Below are 24,972 nucleotides of genomic sequence, written 5' to 3' on the forward strand. Positions count from 1 at the left end.
TTTATCCTAGCAGTTTATTTCTTGGATTTGGTTAGAATCTGGAGTCAGAGGTGATCTGTAGTTTCGATACAGAAAGAAGGAAGCACGCACGGAGCAGTAATCTGTGTAAGCAGAGTCAACCTGAGACCGGGGTGCACTAAGCAATTGCCTGGGGTCACCAGCAAATGACATTCTAAATGTATCTCAAAAATATAAACCTTCCTGACACTAAGAGAACATCTGTGTTTATGTTTGCTGGCCTTATTATCCAAATAGTTTGGAGGGTTCGATGAGGCCCATCTTTCAAACCACTTAAATACACGAAAAACTTAAAAACATATAAGACTTTACTTAGAATCAAATGTGAAATACAGTGTAGCTATAAAGTGCGTGTTCTGCTTGTGACTGGTGCAAGCAGCTGCTCTTCAAAGGATAGATATTTGTATGAAGACTTGATAAACTGAAATCTTTTGACATCAGTGCCAATTGTGTTGTCTCAAGCTACGGTACAAAACCCACTTATTTTGAATTGTAGCTGCAGCAACGTTGCTAAACTTCATCATGAATGACTTCAGTTTAGCATTGCCAGCCAGTAAGGGCAAAGAACACAGAGTCTTGACTGCAGCAATCACAGAACTATCAGTGCTGTAGCACCACCTGGTGTGCAATTGTCAGGCTGTGAGCCCAACTACTGGATTGACAGGATGGAGGTAGGAGCCTGGGGTCAGTTTCACAAAGACACTTTCGACTGGTTGCTAATCAGTGGCACCAAATGTCAAAAAAGAGGAAATCATTACGCACAATTTGTGGTTTTCTAACAATGGTGTTGAGTAAACAATAAGAAGAGAGAGTTTTTAAAGAGTGCAGTAACTGTTATGCACTTGTAACTGTTTACATTATTACAGAAGGCTGCTGTAATATTTTTTGGCTTTGTGCAATGGATGAATTTAGACATCCATCTGAAGTCTGACTATTAGTTAGATCTAAAGATGATGTCACCAAACCCAAAAATGACATTTTCAACAACAGAGTGAAGGAAATGTCAATAATTACAATTTGTACCTGATGGCATACCCCTGAGAGGACATGTAATCAGTAAGTCAAGTGATTCACCTGTGTGTCTGCACCATGGGTGGCCTTCATGCAGTCTTTTACTGTGTGTGCATTATCAAGAATGAGAAATTGGCAAACATTGCCTTCCGGGCTTTGATTACCAGATAAGCAGATTGGGTTTCCTGAACCCAGACATCCCCTGATGATTCTCTAAGCTGCAAATTACTTATTTTTTTCTTGAAGTTCAAAGACAGCCGACAGCTCAGCTGACAACAAACTTGCTGTAAAACACAGTGCAAATTAGAAAGAAGTAGAGTGGCCCCTGGCAAGTTTTACAAGACCTTCACGCGGTATCCCAAACTTTCAACATAAGGTCTCTGTTGTTTCAGTTTGTATTGAGTAAAGTGTTTAAATGGTCCTTATATCTAGACAAATTTCAGTTTGATCAAACTGCCTCAAATCAACTTGCACAAGGTGAAAGTGGGCCCCTTGGACACAGAGGATTCAGGGTTCAGCCTTTAACTGCTAGATAAGCCAGACTTGGGTATACAGGTATGATCACCAAAATACTGTGAAGACATAGAAGGGTAGCTCCGGATTATAAACAACTTGATAATGGCCTGTTGAATACAGATTACAGCTAAATGTGGCTTTGCAGGAGAACCGCACTGCCCCTTTAAACAGCTCTCCTCCCCGTTGCTCCCACTGTGTCGCTCTTTTCCCCATTTCGCTGCTTTGTTTTCATTGTCGCTCTTTTGATCATGGCTGCTCATTCTACCGAAGAACCGTTCCCCTTCCAAGGGCTGCTCCCCAAAAAAGAAACCGGCGCCACTTCTTATCTAACCAGGTTTCCCGAGTACGATGGCCGAGGAGTGCTCATTGCTATCCTCGACACCGGCGTGGATCCCGGGGCCCCCGGCATGCAGGTAAATCTGACTGGGCTGCCTCACGTTAGCTACGAGCTAGCTGGTGTAAGCTAGCAAAGCTAAAGGCCCAACCCATTCACACAATTTGTAACGGTAACAGTCTCACAACGGCAACGGCAGCTAGTTAGCTAGCTAGCTAGCTTGCTAGCATCGTTAGATATACACACACAAATATGACAATTAGCTGTACAGCTTTTATGACAACCAAATTAATACAGAGTAATTGACAACAAGCAGTTTCCCCTGTTGTCAAATCGTGTTTTGGTGCAAGACTAAATTACAGTTAACATACTTGACGTTAGCTCGTTGGCACACCTGCTAGCAGGATATCGGTTATTAAGCCGTAGCTAACTAACCTGCATGCTAACTGCCAAGTCACACTGGAATCTAGTTAGTTCGTTAGCTTAAAATGGCTACTAAAGTTGGCTACTAAACTTGCCAATTCCCCTATAGGTATGTCTCTCTAGTTGGAACATCAGTCTACTAAATTGAGGTCAACCATTTCTTTTCAACCACATGTCACCTTCCTGCAGTCATGCTTAAAAGGGCAGAGAGTGAATCTGGCCCCTTCAGTATGTGTGTAAACAAATGAGTTAACGGGCTTTATGATGTTGCAAGGCAATTAAGGTTTATTCACTCCTCTGGATGTTTTGTTCATCAAGGTCAGATTCAAAATGACAGGTTAGGATTTTCTTTTTAATGTAAACACTACTTACTCTTAGCTATAAGTTACTGAATGTGTATTTTTGCATCTTTTTGAGCCTGAATTTCATAATTGATCACTGATTCTTCCTATATCATTACTGTGCGTTTAGGTCACAACTGAGGGGAAGCCAAAGATCATCGACATCATCGATACAACAGGCAGCGGTGATGTGAATATGACCACACTGGCAGAACCCAAAGATGGGATGATCACTGGCCTCTCTGGTAGAACACTTAAGGTGAGTAGACACCTTTTGTTATTAAGACTGATTTAACAAAAAAATAAAGAGTAATGAATAACATCTGTCACATAGGAAATGTTCTATTCGTAGTATGGGCCCATATCTGAAATTATTTGCAATTATTTCTTTCAGTGATTCTGTGTGGCCCATCTTTGAATCTAACTATACTTGACAAGATCATTAGCTTTGCCTTTAATGTATTTTTCTTCATATTTGTCCCACACTGTGTCTTTTTATGTCTTCCAGATCCCTCCTGCCTGGGTCAATCCATCAGGGAAGTATCGCATCGGAGTTAAAAATGGCTATGAGTTCTTCCCTAAGGCTCTTAAAGAAAGAATACAGGTAGGATGACATGACATTATTGCTGTACAAGTTAGGTTCTTAGCCTGGATGCTTAGCTGTGTTGTAAGTCCTGTCCGCGCTGATAGAAGTTTATTGTATTGTTACTACGTAGTATTAATTTAATCCAGACTAGTAAAACAAGTCTGATTCCTGTAGATAAAATGAATGAAAATCGATAGCCTTGCCATCCTCTGTAGGTGTTTAAGGTACTTTATTGTTATGGCACTGTTCTCCTGTAGAAAGAGCGAAAGGAGAAGATGTGGGACCCAGCACACAGAGCAGCACTTGCTGAGGTCTCTCGCAAGACAGAAGAGTTTGACCTCTCTCACCCAACACCGACACAGGTCAGAACTACAAAACTACAAAAGTTCTTTGCGTACTCATCACTGTTTGCATGTAGTTGCTAGTCACAGAAATGTGGTGCTTCCTTATCTGATTACTCTCTACATCTGTCTCTCCCACATGTGTCCTCCTTAGATGGAGAAGTTGCAGAAGGAAGAGCTTCAGAGTCAGTCGGAGCTGCTGGCATCGCTAGAAAAGAAGTACAGTGATCCTGGTCCTGTATATGACTGTGTGCTTTGGCACGATGGCGTTACATGGAGGTAAGCCATACCAAACATTTTCCTCCTTATACATGAAGTTTTCTTGCCTTTCCTCTTCACTGTCTATTACTGTTTACCATTAGTATATTTATCCTTCACATTGCCTGTCATCTTTGTTCTCTCTAGGGCTGTTGTCGACACCTCAGAGGGTGGAGACCTGTCGCAGTGCACTGTGCTGAGCTCTTACAAAGAGACGCAAGAGTATGCCACGTTAGGAAATGCTGAGATGCTTAACTACTCTGTAAATATTTATGATGATGGAAACACACTCTGCATCGTCACTAGTGGAGGTAAGATATCCCAAAGGACGCAATCAGAATCAGAGTTAGAATCGCTTTTATTGGCCAAATGTTTGTGCACATATGAGGAATTTGACGTTGGTTTAAACATTGCACTTAATGCACAATCCAAAGGAAGCATTCTTATGATTCAGTCAGTTAACACATCCAAAATGTTCAGTGTAGTGAGTATAATGGCAGCTCACTAGTGAAGGCTACATAAGTTGTAGAAGCCCACAATGTTTTCTGTAGTCTAACATGCTTGTGTGGTTTCAAAGGGGCTCATGGGACACATGTGGCAAGCATTGCAGCAGGTTACTTCCCAGAGGAACCTGAGCGCAATGGTGTGGCCCCGGGTGCCCAAATCCTGGCTCTGAAGATTGGAGACACCCGTCTCAGCACCATGGAAACGGGCACAGGACTCATCCGTGCGGTATATTGCCCACACTGCGAAATATAAATTAGTACTTTGCCTACCTTTTTTTTTTTCCTCACCTTTTAATTTTTCATCTCCCTTGTCACTCACAGATGATTGAAGTCATCAACTACAAGTGTGATCTGGTTAACTATAGCTATGGAGAAGCCACTCACTGGCCCAATTCGGGGTAAGTGGTGCACCGTAGGGTGTGATTGTGTGGGTTTGTTTTTTTTGTGGCACACTGTCGCTGATTTTGGTCAATTTGTCTTTCAGGAGGATATGTGAGGTGATTACAGAGGCCGTACAGAAGCACAACGTGATATTTGTTTCAAGTGCAGGAAACAACGGCCCATGTCTCTCCACGGTCGGCTGCCCGGGGGGAACCACCAGCAGTGTCATAGGTACAAACACTGATGACATGAGGATTTTTCTTTCCACCTCCAATCTAGTCGTTATCATTCAACTCTGCACCTTCAAGCTGCATGTAATTGACATATTCCGCCATGATCACGCAGGGGATTCACAGCAGGAAAGATAGAAATACATAAGCTTTAGGAATCTTAGCCACTGTAATGTTCAAGTGATTATTAGTATGTTTTATCATGGCAATTCCAATGGCAGTGATGATTAAAAAATGTATACATTGTGCAACTCTAATTTATATCAGTTCATTTTCTTCACGTAGTGCCTTAACTCCTGCTCTCGTTTTTCACTAGGTGTTGGAGCATATGTGACCCCAGACATGATGGTGGCAGAGTATTCCCTGAGGGAGAAGCTGCCTCCCAACCAGTACACCTGGTCGTCCAGGGGCCCCAGTACAGACGGGGCCCTGGGAGTCAGCATCAGTGCCCCTGGCGGTGCCATTGCATCTGTACCCAACTGGACTCTCCGTGGTACCCAGCTGATGAACGGCACTTCCATGTCATCCCCTAATGCTTGTGGAGGCATCGCACTAATCCTCTCAGGTGCGTCCAGGCTCATGGAATGATCATAGACATGGGGATATATTGCTTGTATGGACATGTGTGCGAATGCAAATCTGATGCAAATGTGTGATTTTGTGTGATTAAAGGACTGAAGCAGAACGGGATCAGTCCCTCTGTTCCTGCGGTGAGGAGAGCGCTGGAAAACACAGCTCTGAAGGTTGATGACATAGAGGTGTTTGCACAGGGCCATGGAATAATCCAGGTAACGGTTCCTCCTGTCTCTTGTAACTGCCTTAGTGTGTTCTTTTATTTTTACTGCAAGTGTTCTGTTACACTTTTTTGTGTGTCATCCAATAACATACTCCCCTTCTTCCTCTCAGGTGGACAAGGCATTAGACTACCTCACTCAACACGCCTCTTTACCCACAAGCCACCTAGGCTTCTCAGTAAGTGTGGGAACACAGAAAGGCATCTACCTCAGGGACCCCGCCCAGATTCTTTCACCTTCAGATCATGGAGTAGGAATTGAACCCATCTTCCCAGAGAACACAGGTAATGTTCAGACCGTAGCACAGTATTCACAGGCTTTTTGTTTGCTTTTACAGCATTTTAATTAAGTGTGGACATGTGTTCCCATTGTTTTTACATCATCTACCTTCTTCTAACATCTGTAACAGGAAACTCTGAGCGAATCTCCTTGCAGCTACACTTGGCGCTCACATGCGCCGCCCCATGGGTCCAGTGTCCCTCCCATCTAGAGCTGATGAACCAGTGTCGTCATGTCAATGTCCGCATTGATCCTGTGGGACTGAGAGAGGGAGTGCACTACACAGAGGTAGGGACAGTAAAGAGAGTAGGAGAAAAAAATGGACACTGGTTCTGAGTCTTTTAATGTTACTTTGGTCACTTTGAATGTGTGTTTTTAGGTGTGTGGTTATGATACAGCAGCACCTACCTGCGGCCCCCTGTTCAGAGTTCCAATCACGGTTATTATCCCTGCCAAGTACGCTCATTCATCATACTATCGTTTAATTTCTGTCACTCTTTGTGGTTTTTTTGCGTGTCTGACAGCTCTCTCTCTTTTTCATCTGACAGAGTGACCGATAGTCGTAATCAGGAAGTTTGTTTCACAGACATCCACTTCAGACCAGGCCAGATCAGACGCCACTTCATCACTGTTCCTCAGGGAGCCTCCTGGGCAGGTCAGTGTCTCTGTGTGTGATCAGGGTTTTTGATTTCAAGTTTGTCCTCACTGATTTTTTGAAGTGGGTTCTCAGCAGGATTCAGTGCTAATGCTTATCAGTTGTTCAGGACCATTTTCGCACTTTTGTTGCCTTTTTGGGTTGTGTTATGTGAAGTCGTATCAGAATGATTTGTGAATATGGCTTCTTCTGTAAACACGTATTTTAATGTCACATACAAATCATATAGGTTTTACAGATGTATATCGTTTCAACACAAAAATACATGTGGAGTGATATATAGGCATTTGTGGATTCATTTGTACATTTGCTGACACATTGGATTGTGAGCTGTAGATTCCATGGTAAATACACAGACTTCTTCGGCTGTCGCAATCCCTCCTGCCCACCCTGCTGCTGCTCCTCTTGGGGTTTGTGTATTTGTAATGAAACTACAGCTCACAATCCGCTGCTGGCTGTTTGTTTTACAAACCAAATCCAAGAAAAAGACACATCTAGTGAGTATAGCCTCTATGCTTGACTCAATTCTGGAAAAACTCAGTCCTTCATAATAATCGTTTCCCATTATTCAATAATGGCCAGTGTTAATGTTAGTAAACACAACCAGCATCTGTGGGTGCTGTTACAGTGCTCTGTAAGGCTAGGACATGAAGCTTAAGGCTTAGATATGATCAGTGCTGTGTGCATATCCTTTACTTGAGTACAAGTACTAATGCCACACAATGAAAATACTCCACTAGAAGTGAAAATATGTATATATTATCAGCAGAATGTACTAGTAGAGTACTAGAGTATCAAAAGTAGTCATTGTTCAGTAAAATAGTCACTGACTGTGTTATTTATTATATCTGATGTTTTTGGATTGATATTGCTGCATTAATATGTTTGTTGTATTTTACTGCTTTGAATGTTTAAGGTAGAGGTAATTTTAACTATTTTATATATTGCTAACTGGTTTAATCTACAGCAATCCGTTATCATTCTGAAAGGATCATCATATGTTTGTAGGATCTCTGTCCTAAGAACCATGTATGTCATAGAAATCAACTTTTCACGAGCTCAGAAAAACGCCCCTGTATTCAGTTTTCTGACAATGAATTTTCCAGCTAATCCAAGAAGTTGGAGAATCTTCTCAACTGTAAAGGAACACTTAATCTTTTAGTCCCTGCAAGCCAGTAAGTAAGCAAGCAGAGCACAACACACTCACCTGGAAATAACAATGATGAACCTGATCCTGAATCACGATCGTTGGATGAAATAAAGACGCTCCACTTTGTCTTTCACTCCCTGGTTGAAGCCAGGCTGCTGTCCTTCTGCTTGTTGTCTATTGTTGTATGGATGCAGACGCTTGGTCTTCTTTTTTTTAAGCCTTCTTCCACTACAAACTGTTGTTCCGTCAGCTCATGTGAGGGAATGTCGTCATTTGTAGATGTTTTTCTATAGACCTGCAGAACGAATTTGACAAAATTACACAAAGAAATGATAGAGAAGTCACGAATGACACAAGCTGACAGGAAGTGATGGTCAAATATACAAAATCTGTTTCACGCGTAAACATGGATCCACAAATGCATATATATCACTTCACATGTATTTTTGTGTTGAAACTATTAACATTGATAAAACCTATATAATTTTAATGTGTGTAAAATGCGTGTTAATAGAGTAAGTTATGCATGCTGTGGGTTACAGCTATTAAAGTCCAATAATAAGCCATATTAGCCAACCAGAAGCCTGAAAAAAGCTATTACTGGTCACTTGCGACTTTGTAAATTTGCAACCAGGTCTTGTCCAAAACCAGCGACACTGGTGGAAGGGTCTGTGGTGTGGGAGTGTTGGATTATGTAGCAGTGATCTCTGTAGTGCATTCTGATGCCTCTTCATCAATAAAAGTGAAAGAGTAACTACATTTATGTGTAAAAAATCAAAAATGCCCACCTTTTGAACGTCCACCATTGCACAAAATGGCCTCATGTGAACAGAGAAGATAACGGTGCACTTTCTGTAATCACAAGCCAAAACCGTTTTTTCCTGTCTAAATGTCAGCACTGCAAACAGAGTGTCTGAATATCTTTACCCTGCAAGGAGTTTTCCAAAAGCTCGAGAAAAAGCTATGTTTTGAAAAATATTTGTATATATGTGGACTAGGCATTAGACTGTTGCTGGTACCATGTACTGCTGTACGACCGGTCAGTAGGGAGAGATGTGACTTGAAATTAATAGATGTGAATAATCAAAATGTAGCTTTTCAATCTTTAACTTTCTTTCTCTATTTCTTCTTCCTCCCCAACTTTCTTGCTTTTTCGCCATCATCTACATTCGTCTCTTCTTTATTTTCCTGTTCCTCACCTCTGTCTCCTCCAGAGATCACACTGACCTCTCATTCGGGAGATGTATCGTCAAAGTTTGTTCTCCACGCGGTGCACCTGGTCAAGCAGAGAGCATACAGAGCGAATGAATTCTATAAGTTCTCTTCACTGTTGGAAAGAGGTTCACTAACTGAGGCTTTTCCTGTGCTGGTGTGTATAATTATTTTATAATATACGTTTATTTGACTAGGATTTAGCATAAGTCATTCTGTAAAGTATGAGTAGTAGTAGTAAGAGTCAGCAAAGAAAAGCTATTTGTCATCTGCCACTTCATTTCGTAGATGTATACATATAAAAATGACACAATAGTGAGTTTCTGCCTGTTTTTTGTCTCCTCTCTAGTCAGGTAGGGTAGTAGAGTTGTGCATCGCACGCTGGTGGGCGAGCCTGGGTGATGTCACGGTGGACTACAGCATCTCGTTCCATGGACTAAACACTTCCCCTTCACCCCTGCACATAGTAAGAAGAGCACAGACACAGAAATTTGCAACACTGACAAGTAAGCTCCAGCCCAGACAGTATCGGCTATCTGTTTGTAACTCTCATTTGTCCCTTCCCAGCATGCCTCAGAGGGAGTGACGAGTTTTGACGTGTCATCGCCTCTGAGGTACGAGGAGGTGTCCCCCACGGTCACCCTCAAATCTTGGGTTCAGCCTCTAAGGTAACCACACACTCTCACGCACATATGTTTTGTGTTGTTCCAAATCAGTACCGTTCATTGTTCGGTCCCTGTTGTTGTTTCAGACCCTTAAGTTCGAAGATAAAAGCCCTGGGAGTGAGGGACGTTCTGCCAAATAACAGACAACTCTATGAGATTGTCCTCACCTACAGCTTTCACCAGGTACCGCCAACACTATCAACACTTCATATGAGAGGATATTTTTTCTTTTTGCGTGTGTGTATAATCTTTTGCTCTGTCCTCAGCCGAAAAGTGGGGAAGTTACTCCCAGCTGTCCCATGCTGTGTGAGCTGCTGTATGAGTCTGAGTTTGACAGTCAGCTCTGGATGCTGTTTGATCAGAACAAGAGACTACTGGGCTCAGGGGACGCCTACCCACATCAGGTACACACGAAGAGCTTGCTCTTATATGTTTTCTCTTTCCCAGATGTTCTCTCACATCTTTAGATGGTACATTTTTCAGGAGGTAAGATTGTGGAAAAGAAGTGCTTGAGCTCACACATCACCCCTCGTTCTGTTTTACCTCTCCAGTACTCTCTGAAGCTGGAAAAGGGGGACTACACTGTGCGTCTGCAGGTCCGTCACGAGCAGTCCAGCGAGCTGGAGCGCCTTAAGGACCTACCATTTGTGGTTTCCCACCGTCTGTCCACCACACTCAGTCTAGATGTCTACGAGACTCACCGTGCTGCCCTCATGGCCAAGAAGAAGGCAAACTCTGTCACCTTGTGCCCGGGTGCCACGCAGCCCTTCTTCGTCACGGCCTTGCCAGATGACAAGTGAGTCAATCGACGATGGACTTTCCTCTTGTATTGTTGTATCTTATGGAAAGATTTGTCATGTGCAAAACAAAAAAAAAGCTTTACTTGGATCAGAATTAGTCAGATGAACTTGTTTGATGACAGAACAAAAGATACATTGTTAAAAGATACAATTATTTGTAATTTGCTCCCAAGTCATATTCACAGTCCACAATGACAAGATGACACTGAGGAAGAAGCAGCTGTGATAATCAGTACAACTGTAGATCCTTTCAGACTCTTACGATCTGCAAGAGGCATTGTTAATTTGCTTTGAGGTGGTGTGTAAACAGAAGTATCATCGATCAAAAATGGGTCAGTGCTGTATCTTTAATGTTGGAGAATCAAGCTTTTAGTTGCAAGCTCACTGTTGTCCCCCTTTGTTTCTCTCTTTTTTTTCAGAATCCCAAAGGGGGCGAGTCCAGGATGCTATCTCTCTGGCTCTCTGGTTGTCCCCAAGAGCGAGTATGGCAAGAAAGCAGTAAGTGGCCTTATTTGTTGTCACCCTCTATCCTCCAGAGCAGTTATCAGTCCTGCTCCTCAGGATCTAAAGTCGTGGTATTTTTCTGTCTCCTCTTCTAATCTGGGACTTTAGGATATGTGGTTAAAATCTGAAATTTTCTCATTAAATATATGCCTGAAGGAGTTGTGGTCCTGAGGATCACGGGTGAAGCTTTTTGCGTTTCTGTGTTCTGTTTCTTGCATAGTTTCTCTCTCATCACCTTCAGACCTGAGCTGAGTCTGGTCTGTTGTTTCTGAAAGTGGTCGCTGTCCCTTTCGTTACTGCATGCCTCTTTTTTTCCCCCTCACTTTTCCGCCTATGCTTCTGCTGTCAGTCCAGTAACACAATTTGATGTTGCTCATGCCATCCTCCCTGTCAGATCTGAACATACTGTCAATTGGCTCTTTAGATGGGAAATATTTTTAGTTTCTAACATGATGAAGTCAAAATTCATCTGTCAGCCAGTCAGCGGCTCCTGGATCTTGTTTTCACTGTTGGCCTTCAGGAAAAATGTTCATTGGGTCAGATGAAGAAAACAATAATTTTGCATGACTTTCTTTCAGGTTATGTACCATATGTTCGCTGGGGCTGGGTATTAACTGACATTTTTTAACGTTAGTGCACATATGATGCCAGGATTTCGCCACTAGTATCAATATTATACTTCTTTTAAACAGTGACCTTTTGCATAGCATCACATAATTAATAAAAGCCAAACTTATCTGAAAAATTAACACTTGAACATACATCAGCGTGATAAGAACTACCTAAAATGACAGAAACCGAACAGAAAAAAGATTTGTTGTGTACTTTTAGTTTGGCCTATGTCCAACCCGCTCACATTTGTGAGTGAGGCTTACGACATGTACTGCAACCAGCCACCAGGTGGCAATCAAGCTGTTTTGATTTCCTTTGATGGAGCTGTCTTTATGTACAGTCATTGCTTTTGAACCATACTTTGAGAAATCTAAACATGTTTTTTAACTTTTTCCATTGAACAAAAGAAGTCAAAGTTATAAAATGTTAAATGTATAAACACAAGAAGCTGCAGAATAACTTTCCACGAATAAAATAGTCTTTAAAGGACACAATTTTGATTGAATTCAGAGACCATCTGAACAAAGTATATAAACAAGGTTATGAATCTGAACAGCTTTCTGGACTTAACAGTTTTCCATACATTTGTGCGCTACAGACACATTTTTGTTGTATTAAGGTTTGATACCCAGCCCTGATGTTAACATATGTTATCTTCAGAGGGAAATAAATGGTACAAAAGAAAATGTCACCATGTAATTATCACAACTAGAATGTGCTCCTTGAGGTGAGCTGTGCGAGCAAAAGAACAGACATTTATTTGAGGGAAATACACATTTAAAAGGAAGAACAACACTTACTACAATACAGTGGCAAATGCTTTATTGTGAAAGCTTATTCTTGCTGCATTCTGGCTGCAGGTGCGCCTCCTCTTTTAACAGCTTTTGTGTGTCTTTTGCTGAACTTGATTGATTCAGTGGCTCCAGTGCAAAGATCTTCCAGTCGAAACGTCAGCACCCATTTGCAAATCAGTATTTTTTTTTCAATATATTTCATATTGTTTCACATTTCATTGCCACAAACCTGTGTGTTATATGAGTCTCAAATAAGAATTTTATTCACAACCCACTTGTTCTATTTTATTGTAGTTTTCAGTGCTGAGAGAAGATGCAGTGCTTAAGCCTTGTGGCAAAGCAGCTGTAGGAAAAACAAGTCAATCAGATTTGTTAGATAGAAATATGAGCTTGTCAGCAATAAGGACTACACCACTGTTTTACCATTTTTTTTGTCTAAGTGTGACAGGTAGGTGAATTACAATCGCTGAATTAGGTAAAAGATAAAATGAAGAAAGAGAGAATCCTTTTTGGTCTGCTTGTGTTGTCTCTTCCTTACTGTGTGTTATTCTGACCACCAGGGGCAGGCCTCTGCAAAACGACAAGGAAAGTTAAAAAAGGTACTGGATGAGCTAGAAACACTGTACAACAGAGGGTCCATGGCTCTCCTACCATCAGGAAATGGCTTATTCCTTACCTTAAAATGGGATTTGTTATACTTTCTTTACTTATGTCAAAGCATGTCAATATTGCTGTACTTATATATGCAACAGGCTAGACATAATAGGTATTTGTTTTCATGCAGAGTAGTTAGAGTTTTCTGGTGGTCAGTAAAATTACTAATATGTCTACAAATATCATCATCAACTGATAATGAACTCTACTTCAAACTTATGTAACTCGGTATTAAAGCATTTTTCTTAAGTGAGTTAGAGAGATAACCAGAAGGAGTTTGGAGTCATAGGACTTGGCACTGGTAGGAAGAGGGTAAGAATTTGGGATGCTGATCAGAGTAGTAAAAGTCAGGTTTTTGACAACTATTTTCCTATGTGTTCATGCAGGATATTGTTCCAGTCATCTACCACTTAATTCCGGCTCCCAACAAAACAAAGAACGGGGGGAAGGAGAAGGACAAGGACGGAGACAAAGAGAAAGACGTGAAGGAGGAGTTCGCAGAAGCTATGAGAGACTTAAAGATTCAGTGGATGACAAAGTGTGCACAGTAGCTCACCCGTTTTGCTCAGCAACACATTGCCTGTTTCGCCGTATTCAGTCTGTCTCAACCGTCCGTCACATTCTTCTCTTTGCTACTCAGGTTGGACTCCAGCTCCATCTATGACGAACTGAGGGAAAACTACTCGGATTACCTTCCGCTGCACGTGCAGAGACTTCACCAGCTGGACTCTGAGAAGGTGATGTACACACCAGCAAGAGAAAGGGGAAATGGAGGATGCTCTGACAGGATTCAGTTCGGCATTAAATGTTTTTCTAGAAGTTAGGAGTGTCAGCTGTCCAGCTATACAGTCTTCTCTCCTCCTGTTTGTGTTTAGGAGCGTCAGAAACGTCTCCGGGAGGTGCTATCAGCAGCTGACATCGTCATGTCCCACATTGACCAGACTGCCTTGGCTGTTTACCTCACCATGAAGACAGACCCTCGGCCTGACGCTGCCTCTATCAAGACGTATGTCACACTGAAGAATAGTATTAATAGTAGAAATATGAACATTAAACCAACATGAGCTCATTGATGCAGTAGCAGGGTTTCCCCCTGCACATACTTTAGCCAAGGTGATAAGCTGCCCAGAACCTGACACATCTCACCTTGTGATCCAGTTATTCAATATCTGACAGCACATATAATATCCACACACCTTAAAGCGACACTAAGTCCTGAAAGAAGTTAAATTCATAAGCAATAAACACACAGTTACTCAATTTAGTGCACTTGTTTTTTTCTTCATTGTCTGCTATGACGTGTAGCTTATGGTGGCTAATATTACCAAACCTATGAGGGATATTGCTGTGTAAGTGACATTAGTGAGTTTGTTTGGTGACTCTCTGTTGGACTTCATGTTAGTATTTACCATCATGAGGTATTTAACATTACATTGTCTAATTTTAAATACATGGAAATAGCAGTGTGAAAAAGATCATCTTGACTTTTTTTCCCATGAATATGTGTATTAATTTTATTATGCTGTCTTTGCTTCAGGTGGAGCAGCCCACCTTCACTATAAAATACCATGATAAACCATAAGTAGATGATCCCAGCAGAAACTGCTGGACTGCTGAACCTCAAGGCCTTAATTCTGACCGGCGTTAACGTCTCTGTTTCAGTGACATGGAGAAGCAGAAGTCATCTCTGCTGGACGCTCTGTGTAGGAAGGGCTGCGCTCTGGCTGACCAGCTCCTGCTGCCCCCTGCGGCGCAGGACGGCGCCAGTGCCGTTACTACGGGTCAAACGGCAGCAGAAGTGGAAGTTGTGGAACAGGTGGCCAGCAGCTCTGATGACACCGTGCACAACATGGCTAAAGCTCTGATGGATACGTTTTGGGAGATTCAGAAGTGGGCAGAATTAACTGACTCCAAGGTGAGCAAAGTTGTTTCATCGTAATGAGGACTGTTGAATTGAGCATTCTGGTGTGCATATATCTGCGTAGTGAGATTAACAGATAACACTGGAGATATTCTGTATTTTTTTTTTATTGTCAACAAATCTCATCAAAAGACTAAAACCAACAATGTCTTTATCTTTTGTTACTCTCTGACTTCCCTTAGCCCCAAGCCCAATGGTCGAACACACAAATTATTAAAAGATAAATCATAAATATTTAGTTTTATTTTCAAGACAGGCTAAATAATTTCTGGGCACTGTAATTTTACGCAAATGTTACCAGATGCATTTTAAGATGTGCTGTACTTTGACTAATAATCATTCTAATATGGGTTTTCCACAAAAATCTTCTGTTATCTTGCTAAATCCTTAAAATTGCATCTGCTGCATCATCCTCAGCAGGGTGGTGTGTGCGGGATTGACTGATTAAAGTATAGTTTGTGTTATTCTGTAATGAAGGAGCGTGTCAGCCAGTGCACCTGTGTGGCTCTCTGACGTGTGATACAAAGGATGTGTCAGCTGGTATATGTCCTGCGCGTCACCATAAAGCGGCTTTGTGTTAATTCAATAAATGTTAACTAATATATTTTGTTTGTGTTGTGTCTTTTCCGCTGCTCAGGTATTGATGTTTTCATACAAACACGCTCTTGTGAACAAGATGTACGGCCGAGCATTAAAATACGCCTCAAAGATGGTGGAGGAGAAGCCCAGCAAAGAGAACATGAGGAACTGCATCCAGGTAAGAGAGCAGCGACGGCCGATACCTGTTCAGCATAGTAAGCTATTTACCATCTGTTTTTGAGTCCTGACTCTCCCTTGTTCCCTTGGAATCACTCCGATTTTGTTTGTTTTTCCAGCTCATGCGACACCTCCGATGGACACACTGCGCCACCTTCAGCGAAAACTGGCTCCCTGTCATGTACCCCGCAGACTACACACCGTTCTAGGCAAAGACACACACACACGCATGAGCAGCATGGCCATACACGGTCCATTACATGGTAACCTCGATATCATGTCCCTCAGGGTCACATGGTCTATGCATCTGTTTTTTCAAACTTCTATGTAGGTAAATACCAAAATAAAGGATAACTCTGAGTCTAAATGGTTAAATGCACTCGACACCTTAAAAGGCGAATTCATCCCGTCTTTAAATGTCTTGTTGAATGCCAAGGCTTGTTGATCCTGTAGCACAGGACGTCGGGCGTTGTCCTTTATTTTGGTGTCATCTACATATTTGAAGACTTTCACATGAAACCATCCCCAGCTGTCTGGACTCCATATCATATAAATAACCTAATTCTTTAGTGTAAATACGAAATAAAAGGCCAGTGTTGACTCCAGGGATGCATCCCAAGTCTCTAAGAAATTGTTTGCCCAGCACCTCACTTTCAAAACAGCAGAAAATCTCCTAACTGGCCATTCTAATACTTCAACGCGAAGACGGGAGGACTCGCTGCAGCACAATGTCGGGACATGCGAGGGCACGCTGAGTTTGCCTAATCCCTGACTTAAAAGGGAGGCTTGGACAGAACTTAATCTTTTATCCATGTTTTTTGATTGTTCCAGTGAGGCCCGGTTGATAAAGCTAACATTAAGTCTTGTTTGTCTTTTTAAGGCTCTGATTCGTGTACACAGTCTCAGAACACAAAACAGTGTTGAGGTGCCTTCCTACATGTACCTTACCTTTTACTGATGGGGTGAAACACGGCGCGCGTGGGAAGCTGCAGAATGAGTAGCGTCAGTCGACACCCAGCCGCTTGCAGTCATTTCACCCCTCAGCTTTTGGCGTCAGATGTGGTTTTAAAGCTCTTATCAGCAGTGCGATGTGTCCGTGCACTGTATGCAGGCCGTCAGTGACTCGTCGGGTAATACGAAGCCACGGACACACTTTCTGTGCTTCTCCTTACCTCCAGAGGTGTTGTGGGCCACCCACTTCGTGCTGCTGTGAGCTGAGCGGCACATCTGACGACCATCTAACAGACCTCACTAACCTAACAGATGCAGTTGTGGGCAGCGCTCGGATGTTCAGATCAGATTTCATTGTGAAATGTTCACACAGTGTTAGACGTTTCTCTGCAGCATTCAAAATGCTGCATTTGTACACAGTGTCACAAAATAATGTACATACACACATAACATAAAAAAGATATTAAGATGCAATAGGTATATAATACAAATATTATTCTAATTGATGTATTTTGCATATATGCATGTCTTCTAGGATGTAAGAAAAAAATAGTTTTATTTGGAAGCAGATTTTAGTTTGTTTCAATTTGAAAGATTTTTAATCCCAGACAAGATTGTGACGATATCAACTCTTATTCTCATGAGTGTGTGTTTGTGAATGACTTTACATGTACCTGTGAGCTTATTTTGTGCACATGAACATTTTCTCCCAACAGAACTGAAATTATAGCCATTTAGAGAGGTTACGCATGAGTTTTTCTTTTCTTCAGATACCTTATTTACATTAAAGGACCGTGCCACTGGTTCACATGTTTTATCTGATTTACCACGAATCACATATACTTCACAGCTAAATACTTTGCATATCACGGTATTTTCTACCAGGCAAATATTGGCCTGAGTTGTATAAATCCATAGCAAACATAAGTCTGCATGAGTGATCGGGTCCTACATGAGCATTCAATTTTTGGGCGAAGTTTAAGCAGTTTTCATCATTTCACATGAGAGATTCCTGTTTGTGCTGCTTTGTCTGTGTGTTTCTCACTGTATTGAAGCGGTACAGGCAGATTTCCGAGCACCATTGTAATCAAAGCGCGATGATATTTGGGGTGCTGCCACTGTCAAACCACACCCACACTGTCCTGATGGTGCAGATTAGCTGAATTTTAAATTGTTAAACTCCAATAAATAATAACTTTTCTCCAAAACTTTAACTTTGATCGGTGCTTGTTTAGTCATGAATATTAAATGTAATAGAGAAATACTTCTGATTTGATACCACATTATCAGGGGATTTCTTTAATCAAAGTCATTTCAATGCTTTGCTCCCCAGCGATGATGCAATTTTGACAAAAACCAATGACTTGATGTTCACTGTGGCGAATTACACAACTATGACCAAGTCTTCCATCTGTTGAATGAACAATAACTATACAAAATAGAAGGAAAAATGCATCAGAAACAGTAAAACTGCACCGCATGCATTTGTGAATGGGCAGCAAAAAGTGTCAGGCATACATGATTTTAAGTTTAGGAGCTAAAACTTCTGAAAACACTGGTATAGACCTTTAAAATATCTCACCCGAGTTATGTCACAAATGAGGACACGTGGCTGTTTGTTTTCACAGTGCCAGTGCAAAAGAGGACCATGCTAAAGGTACAAACTACATATTTACTTTTTATCTTTTGTATTTGTGATTCTCAACCGCTGTCGCTTATAGATCTAAAAAAAGAAGTCTGATTTCCTGTCACAGTCTGTATCAGTCTAACCAAAGAATGATTTTCCCAGGTTGAGTTGGTTTCATTGTCAGAGAAAGGCTGAGAATGAAAATAGTGAGAAAGGACATGGATTAATCGTCATATAATCAAACAGAAGGTGCATGTTTTAAGAATGTAAAAGCAGCTGCTGAAGCGGAGGCCTTTTGTCTTCATGGGAGTTAATTATCTTTGTTGGGATGACTGTACATACACAGCGAATCAGTCGTCATGACTCGTGTTTGCCCAGTTTGTAAGAACACCTTGTTTTCCTGTTTGTAATTGCGACTTGTAGCACTTTCTGCTGTGGCCTCAGCACAGGCTTCTCAGAGTGTGCAGAGTTGGGTTTGGTTTCTTTTTTTGTTGTTGTTTTCATGTTTTTGTGTTGTTGGCGTCGTTTTTCTCCTCTTTTCCTGTGTTTGTCAACAGTACACGTTGCCAATGACAGTCTCTCCGAAAATGGCCTTAACTTTCACCACAGGACTGAACCGTCCATTCCTGGCACCTCTGTTGCTCTCACTCTGCTGGTGTCAGGAAACATTTCAGAAATGCTTCTTCTGGTGTTGAGTGTTTATATTTATAGTCATAAAATCTAGTAAATGCCAATATTTTCCAGAATGTTATGGGATACGGTTGTATGCTCTTATTAGTATTATTTTATACCCATTCTTCCTTGATGACGCGGGAAAGACTTGAGCTACTGTCACAATATTTTGTGGTCACATGGAGATATGTCACAAACAAGGAAAACAACACTGAATAAAAATGATTTGGAAGAAATTTTTTTTTGTGTGTTATGTATCATGAATTTCACATCATTTGAAGCCTTGCAAGTGGGTGGTTTTACTCATCTGATTATCCCCTACATTTGATATATAATATCTTCTAAATTACTCAACACAGCATCGGATGCCCTCCCTGATGCAACAGTACCCATGAACACGTTAGCATTTCTATATTTTAAATCTTTCAACCCTTTTTCCTAGAAATTACATATATATACAAATCAGTTGCATTCACGATTATGTTGTGGTGAGTAACATGAGTACCTGGACTGAGTTCACAGTCAATTTTTGAGTAAATAAACACACATGCGCCAAGTGCTCCACATAAAAAAAGAGAACGAACATAAAAACGGATGGAAAATAAGATGGAAAATGAAGCCCACTTCATAATAATGGTAATAACAAGATAAAGATGAAAATAAAATCCAGAGAATGTTTCACATAAAATGTAAAATGAAACCCACTGAATAATAATAAACGTAAGTTACATTATTTAAAAGAAGTGCAGCAGTGCATATGTGCATATTACCATGTATCATTTTAATGTAATGTTAATACTGTATTTAGACTATGAACTGAAATGAAATTTTAAAATTAGCCTATTCTAGCCAATTCTAACTTCACTGCACATGTCAGCTTTACAACTACAATCTTAAGAGAGCCTTCAGGGAATATTCCCTGAACTCCCCGCTGGCAGATAATCTTGGATTAAGATCAGGAGCAAAACATATGATGGAGGCCTGCCTACTTCTAACCTCCCAAAGAGCAGCATTAAAAACGGTCACTTAAATCAACCCCATTAGGGCCTTCCAGTAATCCATCCATTTGTTTTCTGTCTCTCACTCTCTACACGTTGCCATGAAGATCTTCATCTCTCCATCTTCAGCCAGCACGCTTGTGTGAAAAGCCTTCTTAAAGTTCTCAGTGAAAGTCAGATCAGTCTCAAACCGGACCTTGTTGGCCCAGATCAGAGTTGTTCCCGGTGTGCAGAAATGCTTCATGGTGACCAGGAGCTCGTCCAGGAAGTCATGATGATAGACCACATCGGCTGCCAGCACGTAGTCGTAGTGATACACGGATGTAGGGTAGCTGCGCTCCAGGTCGTAGCCCCAGGACAGCACTGCTACCTGAGGTGTGTGCCTGCACCGCCCTCTGGTGTTCCTCATCACATTGGCCCGGAGGTTACTGAGCACCTCAGGTAAGTCTGTAGCTGTGACTGACGCTCCTGTGGTTGTAGAAACATGACATCTCTCATCTCTATAGCTACAATAACAATGTTTAGTTCTGAAAATCATCCTAAATCAGCTGCTGAACCCTTTTCAATTCAATGTATGAAAGAATCCAGCTCATATTATCCTTAATCCTTAATATGACCAAGTTCATTTACTGTCACCTGGGTTTGATTTTCAGATGACCTGGATCCTGGATTTCTGAATATACCCATGACAAAGAGACCTCAGCTAAAATATTACCATGATGGAACAGCTTTCTTAAGCGAGTTTCATGTTTGTGAGGTTAATTCAATTTTCTGAAATTATCATCAAGTTATTATAATGTAAGTTCAGGAGCAAGACCATGCCTCACCCAAATTTATTTTCCTGCAGACTATTTATCCAGACGTGTCAAATCCCTCTCTCACAACCCTCCCCCCAAAACCCTGTTCCCCCTTCTCTTTCAACACAGGAACCACAGGGGGACGATGAAGCCGAACCTCTTTGAGACGTGCCCCCACCCTGAGTCTCCCTCTGTGGGTTCCTCATTTGTTTATATAAATGGTGTGTGCGAATGCGAGACAAATATGCTATTTATAGCATATTTAAATACAACATTCGCAAAATCAAGCAATGGTTCAAATGCAGTTTGCAAAAATCATATTATGCCTAATAGTGCCTGATCACTGCAGCTTTTTACCCTTTATAAAACCTCTTATTTATAGTCTGTCTGAAATGAATGGGAGACTGCTCACCCAGCAGACTGGCCACAATGGTTACCAGTCCTGTTCCTGCTCCCAGCTCCAGCACCTCCTTCCCCTGCAGGTTCACCCTCTGCCTGTTGTTGTCCAGGAAGGAGCACAGAGCCAACGCCTGCAGGACAAAAACACACAGACCTCTTATGGTGGCTGGTTAACGTCGCTGCTGTAACAAACAATTTTTATAACTGACAATGTTTTTAATGTTTTCAGGGGTACTCACTGCTGGCCACATCACTGCTCCAAAGGAGTCTATGGACTCATAAATGACGATGTCCTGTCCTGCGTAATGGTAGATATCTTTACCAAGGCTGCAGTAGACGTTGGGAACCCAGGCTGGCGCTCTGTCCTGCTCCACAGGTGTTTGTCCTGTGAAGAGATGGGTAGGAGACAAACGTAGGATTACACTGTTAACACACAACACCACATTAACTTCAAGCATGAGTGAAAAAAACTGGTGAGTCGGTAGTTTGATATGATGCAAGAAAAAGATGGGTATCAGTAGTCTGACAGGTATGAGACATAACATCATCAAGTAAAAGTTTGACCTGATAACTGTGTGGGACAAAAAAAGTTAAGGATTAGTTAGTTCAGGACTTTAATATCTAACTCTTACTTTTGATCCATGTGCTTTTTCACAAATCATGTGGATGACTCACCGGTAATGTCTCCACCACTGGCTGCTTTCTCCTTCTCATCATCTTTGAGGACCATTATCTCCTCCATCTCCTTTACATCAGAACTGTTTTTGTCTTCCTTGTCATCCTCTCCTTCAGGCTCTGACCTACGAGATTTCTCCGTTACATCATTGTCATTTTCCTTATTTTTTTCTTGATTGACAGGAAGTTCAGCATCATCATGTTTTTCCTCCACAAGCTTTTCTTTGCCCTTCTCATCCTCATCATCCTGCCTCTTTTCTTCCTCCTCGTCACTAAGCAGATCTTGGATTTCCACTCCCATGTCACCATCACCCTCCTCTTCTCTACACGTTGCCATGAAGATCTTCATCTCTCCATCTTCAGCCAGCACGCTTGTGTGGAAAGCCTTCTTAAAGTTCTCAGTGAAAGTCAGATCAGTCTCAAACCGGACCTTGTTGGCCCAGATCAGAGTTGTTCCCGGTGTGCAGAAATGCTTCATGGTGACCAGGAGCTCGTCCAGGAAGTCGTGATGATAGACCACATCGGCTGCCAGCACGTAGTCGTAGTGATACACGGATGTAGGGTAGCTGCGCTCCAGGTCGTAGCCCCAGGACAGCGCTGCTACCTGTGGTGTGTGCCTGCACCGTCCTCTGGTGTTCCTGGACAGGTTGACTCTCAGGTTGCTCAGGACCACTGGAAGGTCTGTTGCTGTCACCCACGCACCTGAGCACAATGAGAAATAAATCAGGAGAACTTATCAGGTTTGTGGTTTCTCCTCTTTCAGGCAGGAGAAAATAAGCCCACAGTCCATCTGAACTCATTGTACTTCGCCTGACCCTCCCCCAACATGTACTGGGTAGAACTACCTTGACTGGTACAAGGTAGTACATGTGTTCTACCTCTTTTTTTGTACTTTCTTACATTTTTTACTCAATGTGTGACCCAGGTGTGTTCTCTGTGTTTCTTCTTCTTTTTGCTTACTCATCATCCCCTGCATCCCTTCTGTGTTTCTTGTTTTTATACTGACTTGTACTCTACTGTGCAAATGCCAAAAAAAGTTGAACATGAACCCCTTACCAAGGAGTGCTGCTACGACAGACACAAGGCCAGTTCCTGCCCCGATCTCCAGGACTGCCTTGTCCACAAGACTCAGGTGGTCTCGATGAGTGTCCAGGTAGTGACAGAGAGCCAGTGCCTGAGGACAATCAAGAGGAGTTTCAGTTACAGAGTATGGACTGTATATGACTGACAAGTGTTTTGGGGTTTGGGGCTCCCGAAGCGTCACTGGAGCAGGTGAAGCATGTAAGAAGCAGCAAAGATGAGATAGATGGATCTTTGGAGATTAATGAGTGGTTATTAAGTCTCCCAGAGAGGTCAGAGTGGAGACAGCAGTGTGTTGATATATTCCAATAATCCAGAACTGACACTAACACTTTGACATGTGACTGCATTAGCTAACAGCAGTTAACTACTGTACTGTATGTCATAATGTGGTCACTGGGGTTGCAAATCTCAACAAAGGTGCTACTCACTGCTGGCCATATCATGCCCGCAAAGGAGTCAAGGGCCTCTTCTATGATGATCTCCTGTCCGACGTAATTGTACACCTGTTTATCCAGTCTGTAGAAGAAAGACGGAGCCCAGGCTGGTCTTTGCTGCTTCTGGACAGCCGATTCATCTGAATGGTGCAAAAGTCAGATGCTTAGGTCTCTGAGGTTTGAGTCAGCATGAACCTCTGATTAGTGGGAGTTGCTCCCTGGTTTTTATTGCATAGCTCATCTTACCTTTTTCCTCTTCTTTTTCCTCTTCGTTCCTATCTTCCTCCTCCTCATCCTCCACCTCGTCCTCGTCCTCCTCGTCCTCCTCGTCCTCTCTGTCTCTCATATAATTGGTTTCCTCCACAAAGTATGAGGACAAGGTAGCCATATAAAATCCTGTATACTGTTGGACAGAAAGTTATGATCAATTACACGTGTAAAAACAGAGGACATGCATCAGAGATTGAGCTTCAATTAAACCTTATATTAATGTAATAATGTTCTGTTGATATAATTCTGTTAATGCTTTTAACTCTTACTGCAGTCTAGCCGGTGAAATAAGGCAAAATAAGTCCAGCTCCAATCAGACCATCACATATTAGACCATAAACAGCGCACAATAAATATGTAAAAACTCACTTTTGCATTTCTTAAAGATTGGTTCTCTTAGTTCTCTCTACAAGCACAAGTAACACAGTGAAAACTTGGTCTACTTGTGACCTTTGACTTACCTGCTGCTGCTTTATTCTCCAGTGAGAGATCTCAGGACTGCATCTGGAGACCTCTCACTGCAAGGTTATAGAGACTCAGCATCCTGCTGGACACACCCATTAACACCACAAGGGCATGAGGGTATTTTTAGAGCTTTGCCCAGGAGAAATAAACACAAGCACGATACAAGAGCAGAGTGCACGTAGATAAAAACGCACACCAACACTAACCAAGATGACTTGGTGAGAGAGCCAAAAGGAGCGAGAGAATGACAGGAATGTCTTGAATCATGATACCAACAGCCATGGCTCTTTGATTCCAGTGCTGCTTATGGACTTTCCTGCTGGTGATTCCTGGAAGCCTCCACAGTCTGTCACCACATACTGGATATAATACGAAGGGATCTAATATGAAGGAATATTAAACCTGTAAAAACTGGCCTTTCTATTAAATGTACATACACTAATTTTCCACCTGCAATGATTTTATCAGTTTGATCATGGTTTTAAATCAGTCCAGATATTGCATTTTACACTGGTAATGCAAGAGACACACTGAGGGATAAGTCTACTAAAAACTAGGCCAATACATGATTTGTGCTTGGCTTGAAAGCATCTTTACATGGAGCCCTTGAATGTGTTGTCATTGAGTATTTAAAACCTAAAAAACCTTATAAACTCATTTCAATTGCTGTGAAGTTGGTGTCACTTCTTTTGCCATACTTTTAACAGGAAATAAAGATAGCTGAAGGTAGAAGGAGGTCTTTGCATGCAAAAGTCTATGTAAAAATGACGCACTTAGACTGGAACGTGTCCATGTTGTGCTTACTTGCTTGCTTTTCCTGCAATGGCCTCAATTGCTTCACCAGAGATGGGCCGTAACAG

The 24,972-nt window shown here is 41.8% G+C and overlaps 3 protein-coding genes across 4 annotated transcripts; 1 reads left to right on the forward strand and 2 right to left on the reverse strand.

The window, feature by feature from the left end:
- The first annotated feature begins 1,786 nt into the window (after window positions 1–1,786).
- Window positions 1,787–17,498, forward strand: tpp2 (tripeptidyl peptidase 2). 2 transcript variants are annotated; one of them, XM_041935865.1, is made up of 29 exons: window positions 1,787–1,958; window positions 2,774–2,902; window positions 3,152–3,247; window positions 3,487–3,591; window positions 3,725–3,849; window positions 3,976–4,139; window positions 4,406–4,560; window positions 4,656–4,732; window positions 4,819–4,946; window positions 5,262–5,510; window positions 5,618–5,733; window positions 5,852–6,023; window positions 6,149–6,306; window positions 6,398–6,474; window positions 6,567–6,673; window positions 9,038–9,192; window positions 9,385–9,501; window positions 9,603–9,703; window positions 9,787–9,883; window positions 9,967–10,104; window positions 10,252–10,496; window positions 10,920–10,998; window positions 12,971–13,009; window positions 13,451–13,602; window positions 13,705–13,801; window positions 13,940–14,070; window positions 14,727–14,979; window positions 15,623–15,742; window positions 15,861–17,498. In XM_041935865.1, exons 1-29 carry the CDS (start codon window positions 1,794–1,796, stop codon window positions 15,948–15,950), a joined length of 3,837 nt encoding a protein of 1,278 aa, XP_041791799.1. In that variant the 5' UTR covers window positions 1,787–1,793; the 3' UTR covers window positions 15,951–17,498. The 2 variants fall into 2 exon arrangements, with proteins under 2 accessions (XP_041791799.1, XP_041791808.1); XM_041935874.1 differs by lacking the exon at window positions 12,971–13,009.
- Window positions 17,499–20,045: 2,547 nt separating this feature from the next.
- Window positions 20,046–21,939, reverse strand: LOC121610100 (protein-lysine methyltransferase METTL21C-like). Its single transcript, XM_041942039.1, has 4 exons — window positions 21,861–21,939; window positions 21,425–21,570; window positions 21,199–21,316; window positions 20,046–20,457 (listed from the first exon to the last, which is right to left on the reverse strand). Exons 1-4 carry the CDS (start codon window positions 21,925–21,927, stop codon window positions 20,072–20,074), a joined length of 717 nt encoding a protein of 238 aa, XP_041797973.1. The 5' UTR covers window positions 21,928–21,939; the 3' UTR covers window positions 20,046–20,071.
- LOC121608417 (protein-lysine methyltransferase METTL21C-like) lies at window positions 21,933–24,230 on the reverse strand. Its single transcript, XM_041939686.1, has 6 exons — window positions 24,109–24,230; window positions 23,624–23,780; window positions 23,372–23,517; window positions 22,917–23,034; window positions 22,089–22,562; window positions 21,933–21,985 (listed from the first exon to the last, which is right to left on the reverse strand). Exons 2-6 carry the CDS (start codon window positions 23,763–23,765, stop codon window positions 21,933–21,935), a joined length of 933 nt encoding a protein of 310 aa, XP_041795620.1. The 5' UTR covers window positions 23,766–23,780; window positions 24,109–24,230.
- Window positions 24,231–24,972: the final 742 nt, after the last annotated feature.

Source organism: Chelmon rostratus, chromosome 1, assembly GCF_017976325.1.
Source record: "Chelmon rostratus isolate fCheRos1 chromosome 1, fCheRos1.pri, whole genome shotgun sequence".
NCBI classification, from domain to species: domain Eukaryota; kingdom Metazoa; phylum Chordata; class Actinopteri; order Chaetodontiformes; family Chaetodontidae; genus Chelmon; species Chelmon rostratus.